The sequence below is a fragment of the Trachemys scripta genome, chromosome 13 (genome assembly GCF_013100865.1).
Source record: "Trachemys scripta elegans isolate TJP31775 chromosome 13, CAS_Tse_1.0, whole genome shotgun sequence".
NCBI lineage: Eukaryota > Metazoa > Chordata > Testudines > Emydidae > Trachemys > Trachemys scripta.
Genome location: NC_048310.1, coordinates 21,874,722 through 21,887,405, shown reverse-complemented (window position 1 = coordinate 21,887,405; position 12,684 = coordinate 21,874,722). Strand labels below are relative to the sequence as shown.

General features: G+C 42.0%; 1 protein-coding gene across 1 annotated transcript in view; it reads right to left on the bottom strand.

The window, feature by feature from the left end:
• Nucleotides 1–12,684, bottom strand: part of ANKRD27 (ankyrin repeat domain 27) — a gene marked incomplete in the record, with an annotated part of 73,723 nt that overhangs the window by 22,371 nt on the left and 38,668 nt on the right. The window contains 1 exon segment of the mRNA XM_034788383.1: nt 8,602–8,646. Coding sequence (XP_034644274.1) covers nt 8,602–8,646 — 45 coding nt within the window.

Sequence of the window (12,684 nt, the reverse complement as noted above, 5' to 3'; positions counted from 1 at the left end):
CTAAATAGTTTCAGAATCTGCAAGGCCCTCACACAGCAGACCCTACTCTCCAACTCTGTATTGTCACAGAGTAACATAATCACAATCACAAACATAAGCACCCCCCATCCCCGCCCGCCTATTAAAGCTTTCAAAATGCTAATGATGAGATTTGAAATTATGTCTCACCAAAACTTTAAAACATGTTACCCAAGCATATCTGTTTCCAATTACAGTGGATTAACCAAGGATTTTGGTCAAAAGGTTAAATGCACTTTTAAATAGACACACACATTAAGTATCTCATGAAGCTGTTATAATCTAATCTTGCTAATTAATTTATGTCACTTCACAGCTTCTTAACATTTCTGAGTGAGATGCAACCCAGAAAAGCAAACAACTCCTGGACTAAAGAGCTCTGTTTTGCAAGACTGCTAGCTCCCTGGATACCCGTAATATATATTTATTCTGTAGCAGATTCTCTTTCTGAAGTATACTATAAAACACTTTCTACTAGAACACACAAGAACAGGCAATGACAAGCAATACTACAATTTAATGTCAGGAGTAATTACACATTATGTGTTTCAAAGAACCAACTGACTTTACCATAGCGTGGCCTGAATAAGCCTGCCTTTGGCAGGCAAAACTCCCACTGACTTCATTTCCTATTTGCCTAAGTAAAGAGCTAGCCCTATATGCATAAACACACCAACATCCCCCTACCCAGATAATCACCTCTGTAAAATATTTGCCACATTTTAAGCATCAGAAATAATCTAAATTTATTTCAGAGATGTTCTTTATGGTGATTTTTCAAATAGGCAGGCCCAAAGCCACTGAAGGTTTTATAGGTAAAACCAACAGCTTAAAGTCCACCTGAAAACCAGTAAGCACCAATACAGGTCCCCTAGCTCTTAATGAAATATACCATTTAAGAAAGCAGGCTGCTGCACTTTGCACCAGCTTCAGTTTCCATATTGAATTGTTCTGTAACAGGGTCTGCATCAGAGAGAAAATGTTGTAATTCCCCTGGCCAGATGCTGATAGTGTGAAGCTATTGTAGTCCCTACTAAAGGGGGGAGGGATAGCTCAGTGGTTTGAGCATTGGCCTGCTAAACCCAGGATTATAAATTCAATCCTTAAGGGGGCCACTTAGGGATCTGGGGCAAAAATCAGTACTTGGTCCTGCTAGTGAAGACAGGGGGTTGGACTCAATGACCTTTCAGGGTCCCTTCCAGTTCTATGAGATAGGTATATCTCCATATATTATATTATTAAACTAATTCTTTGAAGACTACTGAGGATCTAACACACTGTCCAAGTTGCCAATTAGGGCAACTGATAGCAGACAAATACCCTTAAAGGGGCCAGTGTTGTCTCTCCCATATCCTCTAACTCCTTCCCTCAACCTACTAGCACCAATTCAAATTCATCTGGACCAAATTTTAGCCGTCACACCTCAGTCTCAAAACAGACATAGTTAAGGTGCTCACCTGTGTCATCCAGGCTGGTCAAGGAAGATTTAAAACTGAGTGTAATCCACATACTGAAAACAGTGCACTCTGTGCCCTCTCTCTTATCCACCAAATAGCCCCATCTATAAATTGAGTAAGAGGAATAAGGAAGTAGAACCTGCAGATCCCACAATTGAGACTCCTTGGGGAAATAACAAGTGGGGTCTCGCAGGGATCAGTTCTAGGTTCGGTTCTGTTCAGTATCTTCATCAATGATGTAGATAACAACATACAGAGTACACTTATAAAGTTTGCGAACGATACCAAGCTGGGAGGGATTGAAAGTGCTTTGAAGGACAGGATTATAATTCAAAATGATCTGGACAAATGAGAGAAATGGTCTGAAGTAAATAGGATGAAATTCAGTAAGGACAAATGCAAAGTACTTCACTTAGGAAGGAACAATCAGTTGCACACATACAAAATGGGAAATGACTGCCTAGGAAGGAATACTGCGGAAAGGGATCTGGGGGTCATAGTGGACCACAAGCTAAATATGAGTCAACCGTGTAACTCTGATGCAAAAAAAGCAAACATGATTCTGTGATGTATTAGCAGGAGTGTTGTAAGTAAAACACGAGAAGTAATTCTTCCGCTCTACTCCGCGCTGAGTAGGCCTCAACTGGAGTATTGTGTCCAGTTCTTGACGCCGCATTTCAGGAAAGATGTGGACAAATAGGAGAAGGTCCAGAGAAGAGCAACAAAAATGATTAAAGGTCTAGAAAACATGACCTATGACAGAAGATTGAAAAAACTGAGTTTGTTTAGTCTGGAAAAGTGAAGACTGAGAGGGGATATGATAACAGTTTTCAAGTACAAAAAAGGTTGTTACAAGGAGGAGGGAGAAAAATTTGTTCTCTTTAAACTCTGAGGACAGGACAAGAAGCAATGGGCTTAAATTGCAGCAAGGGAGGTTTAGGTTGGACATTAGGAAAAACTCCCTGTCAGGGTGGGGTAAGCATTGGAATAAATTGCGTTGGACAGGTTGTGGAATCTCCATCATTAGAGATTTTTAAGACAAACACCTGTCAGGGATGGTCTAGATAATATTTAGTCCTTCTGTAAGTGCAGGGGACTGGACTAGAGGACATCTCGATGTCCCTTCCAGTTCTATGATTCTATGAAATGGGCAGTTGTTAGCTAAACCCCATTGCGACCTCTTAGAGAAAAGAACAAAGCTATTGAAAAGCAGCATTTACTCCTGCTAAGGTTTGTGGAAAAATCAACACCCTTCCATGATCAATAGAACTGAAGGCTTCTAACAGATCTGAAAACTGACAGGTCTTCTAATACCAGCAGGAACACATGATCTTCATCCAAGACGCAGTCAGTCAGACTCTGTACTAAAGTTAGGTCTGGTCCTAGAGCAGAGGGAGATCTGAAGTATCCACATATTGAGAGAATTATTTTACCACAAGCTTCTCAGCAGACTTACTCAGAAATGGAAGACTGATAATCATCATTCACTGCAAGCAGTGGTTTCTTGAGCAAAAACCACATAAAAAAGTTTCCTTCAAAGCATTTGGTAGTAAGCATTCTCTAATACAACTCTTAGCAATCTACACCAATAATGGACACAGCCTTCACCCTCCAGGGAGGACATAAGTATCTGTTTAATCAAAAGCATAGGTCATGGCATGAAGCTCTCCCCAACTCCAGTACCTCAGAAAGCAACATTAGACATAAAACTAAGTAATTTCTGTGAGGGTTTTCTCCCAGCTACCTTCCCGCAAAAAAAAAAAAACCACCTGACCACCAAAGCACCAAACAGCTTGCCAAAAATCAAATTACTTTTTTCTGCAAAATAAGAAGTTTCCTTCCAAAGAACCAGACACTGAGCAAAGACACTCTGGATTAATCAGGCTATCTACAGCCCGAACAAATCTGCTGTCTAAGCTTTTCCAGATGCTATGATGGAGGCAAAGAACTGTTTATTTGTGGCTTCCTGCAAAACCACAGCATAAGAATTTTTAAAATCTTTAGGCTCCTTAGGATTTGTTTAAAAATTTGCTCTTGCAAAGCTCAGCTAGCAATCACAGCAGAAATCTACAACAGTGCTAATGACTCTATTGCTGCTTCTGTTCCTGTGGAAACAGACTTCAGATTGTCAAGAACAAGATAAGGTTTTTGAAATAATCATATTTTTAACAGATACGCACAGTTGGAACCTGTGCCAGCCAGTCAGACAACTCCTTTCACAAAGAACAGTTTTACAAGAGGACATACAGCAATTCCATTAAGCAACTGTAGTAAGAGAAGCCACAAGGTATAAACTCAAGAGATTTGTCATCAGAATGCAGAGATTGCACTACTCTGTACGCTGCATTGTCAAATACTGGTTCATGCGTGTTGGAACTCAGTCTTTCCAGCTGAAACCTCAGTAATTTGTTTCATTTGTCTTAAATATTTTTCATATGCTTTAGGCTTTGGCAAAACTGTGAAAAAAATCAATGTGAAATTGTGCACCTTTACTTTATTCTTATATACAGACTTAATCATGAAGAAGGCAAATACCCCCATTTTATGGATGAGACACTGAGGGTCAGGCAACTCACTTGAGTTTCCCAAGACCACATAACATATCAGTGTCTGAACCACAGTAAGACCCAGGGCCTCAGATTTCTAATGTACTAGGACAACAGTGCTGAACCTTCTGCTTTACTGTTTAACTCCCTCAGGAACATCCAGTAGTTGTGAAGCAGTCAACACACACACACACACACACACACACACACGCTTTGTACAGTCAACCATCTTTATATTCAGTCACAGCACAGCACAGGAGAGCAGAGCTCATACAAAACAATAGAACATTCTAAACACAATGTCCCTCACTAGCTTACCCTTCCCTTAGGAGTCCAAGGGGGATCATTTGTGTTCTGTCAACAAGGAAGGGAGGGTCCTCTTCCCCCTTGCCTACCCTGCCCCTGCAGCAGGGTCCCTACTCTTAATCTGGTGCAAAATGGCTCTCCCGCAGTCCTTTCATAAAACTCCTGCTGGGGTCACCTGCTAATTTTGGTCTCTGCCTGGTAAATTTCCATTACTTACAACCCCACCCTCCCTTCAGACCAGAGGAGGAAGTATCTTCTCTCAGCAAGAGCAAACCCTCTGTCCCACGGTACAGTAACTCCTCACTTAAGGTTGTAAGTATGTTCCTGAAAAATGCGACTTTACGCGAAACGATGTTAAGCGAATCCAATTTCCCCATGAGAATTAATGTAAATGAGGGGGTTAGGTTCCAGGGAAATTTTTTTCACCAGACAAAAGACTATATATATATATATATATATATATATATACACACACACACACACACACACACACACAGCAAACACACACACAGTATAAGTTTTAAACAAACAATTTAATACTGGTACACAGTGATGATGATTGTGAAGCTTGGTTGAGGTGGAGAAGTCAGAGGGTGGGATATTTATTTCCCTTACTGCTAAATAATGAACTAGCAATTGGCTGAGCCCTCAAGGGTTAACTCTCTCACTCTGTAAGGCAGCAGGAATGGAGGGAGATATGCGCATTTCCCTTAAGTACACTGCCTTGTTAATTAGATCAGCTTGCTGAGACCGAAGCTGCTGCAACTTCCCTCAGTCCTGAGCCCTGCTCTATGGAAGATGGGGTAAGCGGGGTGCAGGAGCAGGGGGGACACCCTGACATTAGCCCCCCTCTTCCTTCCCTCCCCCCCCGGCACAGCAAGCAGGAGTCTCGGGGAGCAGCTCCAAGGCAGAGGGCAGGAGCAGCACATGGCAGTGGGGGGAGGGACACAGCTGAACTGCAGGCAGCTGCTGCACAGGGAACTTAGGGGAGCGAGGAGATGATAGGGGGAGCTGATAGGGGGCTGCCGGTCCGCCCTGGTTCCATGCCCCCACCAGCTAGCTGCAAGGGGCTGCTCTTCCTGCAAGCAGTAGACAAAGCAGGCGGCTGCCAAAGAAGGGAGCATTACACAAGTTTAAACGAGCATGTTCCCTAATTGATCAGCAACGTAACAACGAAACAACATTAACCGAGAAGACTTTAAGTGAGGAGTTACTGTATTTGACTTTAAATAGAAAAACACTGAGTGTTGATCATTCACCATTGTCTCTGGCCTGGCAGAGAGACATGACAAAACCTTGCTAACTCAGAGTGGATCCACATACATATAAGCTTTCCATGGCACAGTAATTTCATGATACAATTTTGTAAAATCATCTCCAATTCAGAAGCAGTACAGACAAGACCCCTAAATCATCACAGGTGCCTCCCTGACAAGACACTTTGGCAGCATGTTCGAAAGTGGCCTCCTCTTATTACACATAGCTGAGTTTTTGAATGCCCAACTTGAGACACGTGGGGCCTGATTTTCAGCTTTGAGCAACCATAACTCCAACTGAAGCCAATGGGAACTGCAGGCACTCCACACCTTTGGGAAAAAAAAATCAGACTAACAGTGATCTGAAGTTGGGCATCCAAAATAAAATACCATTTTTAGAAATATGGGACTTAGCCTCTCTGCGTCTCAGGTTACCCATTTGTAAAACAGGGCAACAATATTTACTCTATGTGAGTCTGAAAATAAACAGGATATAAGATGTCCCCAGCCCCAGGCAAGTGGGTATTACTGTCCCATTTTACAGATTAGGAAATGGTCTCACAAAGTTAAAATGTCTAACGATAGGAGGCAATAAGGACTAGGGATAGCTCTAGCAACCAGCTAATCTGTGTTCTAATCTTACTTTTGACAATGACTTGCTGGGTGACTTTGAACTAATCAATGAGGTCAGATGTGTAAATGTGGGGTTTACATGTTTACCTAACTAATGAGCATACAGTAGTACTGATGGTTCTTTCCTTTTCTTAATCAACTAGTAGGTAAACTTATACCTACCATCTGACTGGTATAGAAGACACTAGAGCAGTGGTTCTCAAACTTGTTCCGCCACTTGTGCGGGGAAAGCCCTTGGCGGGCCGGGCCGGTTTGCGTACCTGCTGCGTCCGCAGGTCCGGCCGATCGCGGCTCCCAGTGGCCGCGGTTCGCTGCTCCAGGCCAATGGGAGCTGCTGGAAGCGGTGCAGGCCAAGGGACGTACTGGCTGCCGCTTCCAGCAGCTCCCATTGGCCTGGAGCAGCAAATCGCGGCCACTGGGACCACGATCGGCCGAACCTGCAGACACGGCAGGTACACAAACCAGCCCAGCCCTCGCCAGGGGCTTTCCCTGCACAAGCGGCAGAACAAGTTTGGGAACCCCTGCACTAGAGAATCAACTACATAATATATATTATATTCAGACAGATGACTGTATGATGCCATATCAACATATCTGTTAATCCTGGAATGTGTTACCCTAGGGGAATTTTTAGAAAGATTCATTATGTACATACTGTACATAAACCCAGTATATCTTATACTCTGTAACAGGGTTTTCAGTCTTCTGTTTTATGATGAGTATTAAAAAAAAACAAAAAAACCCATGTAGACCCCAAACTTAGAGCTCTATTTTTTTTTAAATGTAAGCTGCTATTTTTCAGTAAAATGTTTTCAAAAGTACCATAATTTTCAAGTATTTCAGAAGAAAAGAAGGAAATTGCTATAGTAGCTCAAATGTATCAAGACAGACAGTAAGTAATGCAAATTATAGGATCTAAATGTTCATGGTCATATTGCTGTAGAAGTCAGCTCATTATTGGAAGTGAAGTACAAAAGTCAAAATATACCCAAATTCTGTACTATTTAAACCCATTTTTACTTTGTACTTGGTGATGGCATACAAATGCCAATTTAACTTTTCATTCATGGTCTCTGCTATTGCCACAAACACTAAATAAGAAAAGCCAGACTTCCATCCTACAGTATATGCACATGCACAAATATGTTATATATGTACTATGTATACACTGTGAACAGGGAGTGCTTAAAATCAGCAAGTTGAAACTTTCTGTTCAGATTGATTTTGAGCTTTGATCAGTCTCTACTAAAGGTGCTGGCAACTTGGAGTTCAGGAAATATCTGCCAACTTCAAATTTTCATAATTGCTATAACATATGAAAGGAAACTGAGTTGTGAACTTTCTTGAAGTCTGAGCTCTTTGCACATGCAAACTGGGGTAATGTGCACATTTTTAAAATGCTGGCTTTAATTCACAAGGAACAATAGTGTATAAATTACTCAGAATAAAAAAAAACAGAAGAGGGAATATAACAGAAAAAAACCCACAATATCCTAATAAAGTGGCACCCAAAAGAACTCCAAAACCCTTAAGCCTTATTCATAGAGATGGAGACAAAAGCCTGTGGAGCAGCAAAAAGAACCAGGATTCAGAAAACACAGAAGAAAGGAAAACAGTAATACAGGAACAGTGACTTTGCCATAGTCTTCTCTCGCTGATACTGGAATAAATCTGAAGAAACTCTAGTGAAGAGATACACCAGACCAAATCTAGCATAAGCAAGAGGAGAATCATACACCGTTTTTTTCTGGGATTCACTAATGTCCCAATTTCACCAGTGGGGAGCAGCTCTAGGCCTGCCACCTAGATTATAGTTTGGTGCTACAAAAATAATTGGATCAAAGCAGTTTCTAATATGCATTTATATAGTGCCCTGAAAGTAGCTTCTATCTGAGCTGGAAGACATTATGAACAATTCTTCCTTTGGGCTGGAGTGCTACTAAGCACATTTGAGGAACTCTGTTCTAAATGAAATAAGCACAGGATACATCAGCTTGAAGTTTGTTTTATTTTTAAAATCACAAGGGCACCAAATAAAAGAATAAAACTAATATATTTCAAATCAATGAATAAAGAGGAACATGTTTAAAAGAATTATATCCATAGTTTTCTCCTTTAACAAACAATATTTTATATTTGCTCAGATCTAAATTATTCTCTAGAGCACCTAGTAATTTCAAATTACTGATTTATTGTTAGCTGAGTACTTTTGGAATGTGAAATGAATATTCACAGCAGCATAAGTTAATCAGCACTTGATTCATATTTTTTTAAATGAAATTGACTATGCATTCTCCATCCAGTGTTATGTGTAAACAGCTTCCTCAACTTTAGTAGGATAGCTGGGAATTCAGTACCCTACATCAAGTCATTCTAAGAACTTACCATTTCCAGATCTCCATCAGCAACTGCTCGTAAGAGTTTTTCTATCTGTATATAAAATCAGAAAAGGGAATTTTAGTTGCTTTAGTAATACTAGTATTAAACTGTACTCTGAAAATCCAGTGTCCTTTATTAACCTCCTAATCTGATGCTGTAGGATTACAGCTGGCCCATTTCAGATATATTGATAAAGTTTTAAAGGAAAACGTTATTAACTTATGAAATACAAAATCTGTATAAGGCCTATAGCCATTCGATGATTTTTGAATTGCGTAGCAGAAGATAATCATTACTTATCTAAATACAGAACACCTATGATGCATATGTAAATAAGCCCATGCTAGTTAATACTGCAAATACATTTTTTTACTTCACCAGCAATTATGCATGTACCTTTATTTAGGATCCAGCATTAAATAAAAGCTATTAAAGGCATGTAGCTCCCCCTGGATGATGCTACTGTTTGGGGCTCTTGCTAGGCTAGTAGTTGATGCCAAAAGGGGTCCTTTTTTTTTTCTTTTTTAAATAGTAGTTGAGTCAAAACGTGGTTTCTAGTTTTGCATTTCTGTATCTGCATATTAGTGGTTTGTAGTAATTGTAAGTTCTACTCTACTTCAGTGTTAAAACGAACATTGTCAAATTGGTCCCAAAATCTAAATTTATTCTAAATATGGAGTTTGCTTTTTAAAAAATAATTAAAACTTACTATGACATCACTGAAAAGATATAAAAACATGCAGTATTTTTGCTGCACCTGCAAAAGCATGTTAAAAGCTCTTTGATGACCCTGTATATCAGCATTTTAACAAATATTCATAGGGCTGTGCTATCACCAGTGATACTAGTGTATAAAAAGATGATTCAGCATAAGATACTGTGGCAGTTGACCTCATTTCTAAATTAGATTAACATTTCAGCTTCTATCTAGAAATTTCTACCTTGCACATCACTGGTAGTATCTGAGCACATTCAAAAGACAGACAGACACATTCCTTTGCCAGATAGAAAGGGTATAACTGATGGGTGAACAAAACATTTTCAATTTCCAAAGAACATACTGCAATTAATGGAGAGGTCTGCTTTAAAATTACTCACTCAAGTATTTTTGAAGGCACATTAGGAGTCATATTATGAACACAAAATAAATAAATTAATAATTAAAAACAAGTCTCCTTGTCCCTGTTACTAATAACAACTTAGATGATTAAAACTGAATTTACTTTTCAACATTACACCACTTGGACCATGATGATAAACGTCTGAGATTTATGTTTTTTGTTTACATTTGTATTGCTTTCAGTTTCAACAAAGAAATAGACTAACTGGTTTTCACTTTTTGGTTCTCATGCACTAGCTCAGTATTTCAGTGCTGGAATTGCAAAAACCCAAAATCTATGTTTTGTAATTTTTAAAAAAATTATGAATATATAATTATATATTGCAACAAATGTATTACAAAACCTACATTTGGGGCATAAACTACTTAATATCTCTAAATAACTTCTAGATGAAAATACATAATTTATTATTTTCTGTCCCGTACAAAATTAAAGATGGCTTCTGGTTTGGATAAACAGAACTGCTACATAGGCCCAGATCCTGCAACTGGATCTGCATGAGTGGACCAAATAAATGGAGGAGCAAGTGAATTCAATGGGGACTCAAGAATCTCCCAGTAAGGATCAAAATGTAGGACTAGGGTCTTAGTTCTTTCTCTGACTTATTTTGGAAGCTTTAGTCTTATGTTTCTTTTCTCTACCAATATAGTAAGAAAGAAAGAATCAGTTGGAGAGGAAAATACTGTTTATTGGGATAATCTCTTTCTCCAGGCTTTTGGGGAGGAGACTGGGATAGGTGTTTGAGGGCAAGGGACTCTGAGGCTAGAGTGGTTCATAGGTTCCACTCCCCCCGTTTTCATCCTGGTTTTGAATTAATTTTGTTAGATTACCATATTTCTAATATATGGTAAAAGCAATCCAGGGATAGGCAATATATGTTTGTATAAATCTACAATAAAACAAATCAAATCAAATCAAATCAGGGAGGTCTGTACTTTCCATAACGTTCCCCTTTCCCTATCTCTTCCCAATTAGGGTTGCCAACTTTCTACTTTCACAAAACCAAACACTCTTGCCCCTCCTCCAAAGCACCACCCCCTGCTCACTCTATCCCCCCTCCCTCTGTTGCTCGCTCGCCCCACCCTCACTCACTCATTTTCACTGGCTGGCTCAGGGGGTTGGGAGTGAGGACTCTGGCTGGGGGTACAGGCTCTGGGGTGGAGCCAGGGATGAGGGGCTTGGGGTGCAGGAGGGGGCTCTGGGCTGGGGGGTGGAGCCGTGGGGTTCGGAGTGTGGGAGAGGGCTCTGGGCTGAGGCAGGAGGTTGGGGTGTGGGAGGGGGTACGGGCTCGGGGTGTGGATTCCGAGGTGGGGCCAGAAATGAGCGGTTCAGGGTGTGGAAGGGGGTTCCGGTCTGGGGGTTGAGGTGCGGGGGAGGGGGGCGAGGGCTCCATCTGGGGGTGTAGGCTCTGCAGTGGGGCTCAGGATGAGGGGTTTAGGGTGCAGGAGGGTGCTCTGGGCTGGGACTGAGGTTGTTTGGACGGGTGGGAGGGGGATCAGGTCTGGGGCAAGGGGTTGGGGGGCGGGCGGGCTCTGGAGTGGGGCTGGGGATGAAGGATTTGGGATGTAGAAGTGTGCTCTGGACTGGAACCAAGGGTTTCAGAGTGTGGGAGGGGCTCCTGGCTGGGGCAAGGGGTTGGGATTGGGGTGGGGAGTGTGAGGGCTCTGGCTGGGGGTGTGGACTCTGGGGATGAGGGGCTTGAGGTGCAGGAGGGTGCTTCAGGCTGGGACCAAAGGATTTGGGGGGTGAGGGGAGGGATCAGGGCTGGGGCAGGGGGTTGTGGCATCGGAGAGGGTCAGAGGTGCAGGCTCCAGACGGCACTTACCTCAAGCAGCTCCCGGAAGCAGCAGCATGTCCCCCCTCTGGCTCCTATGCAGAGGCACAGTCAGGTGGCTCTGTGTGCTGCCCTGTCTGCAGGTGCCCCTGCCCCCACCCACAGCTCCCTTTGGCCGCAGTTCCTGGCCAATGGGAATTGCAGAGCGGTGCTTGGGACAGGGGCTGCCCCTATGCATAGGAGCCAGAGGGAGGACATGCCGCTGCTTCCAGGAGCTGTAGGGAGCCTGCCTTAGCCCCGCTGTGCTGCCGACTGGACTATTAACGGCTAAGTCAGCAGTGCTGACCGGAGCCATCAGGGACCCTTTTCGACTGGGCGTTCCAGTCTAAAACCGGACACCTGGCAACCCTATTCCCAATCCACCAATCGGGTGCTGCTGTTTGGGAAATGGAACAGACTGCAACTTTACTATAGGAAATTGACCCTTGAGAGCAGTAGAGATATTATGCCTATTGAAGCAGTGAAACTGCACAGGGCTCTTCCAGAAGTTCCCACACAACACAGTAGCCCACAGCAGTCACCCACAGCATAGCTTGAATGCCTTAAGGCAGCAGCTACATTAGCAAACTTTTCAGCCATCCTTCAATACCAGTGTGGCTCCTGTGGAACTGTGGAAGTCATAGAGTAGACAGGGCTCTGCCATTTTGCCATCATGTTGCCTAACACTGTAGGCTAGGACAGTGGTTCTCAATCTTTCCAGACTACTGTACCCCTTTCAGGAGTCTGATTTGTCTTGAGTGCCCCCAGTTCCACCACATTTAAAAACTACTTGCTTACAAAATCAGACATAAAAATACACTGTTACTGAAAAATTGCTCACTTTCTCATTTTTACCATATAATTATAAAATAAATCGATTGGAATATAAATATTGTACTTATATTTCAGTTTTCAGAGTAGCAGCCATGTTAGTCTGTATCCGCAAAAAGAACAGGAGTACTTGTGGCACCTTAGAGACTAACAAATTTATTTGAGCATAAGCTTTCGTGGGCTACAGCCCACTTCATCGGATGCATAGAATTAAACATATAGTAAGGAGATATATATACACATACAGAGAACATGAAAAGGTGGAAGTTCCCATACCAACTCTAAGAGGCTAATTAATTAAGATGAGCTATTATCAGCAGGAGA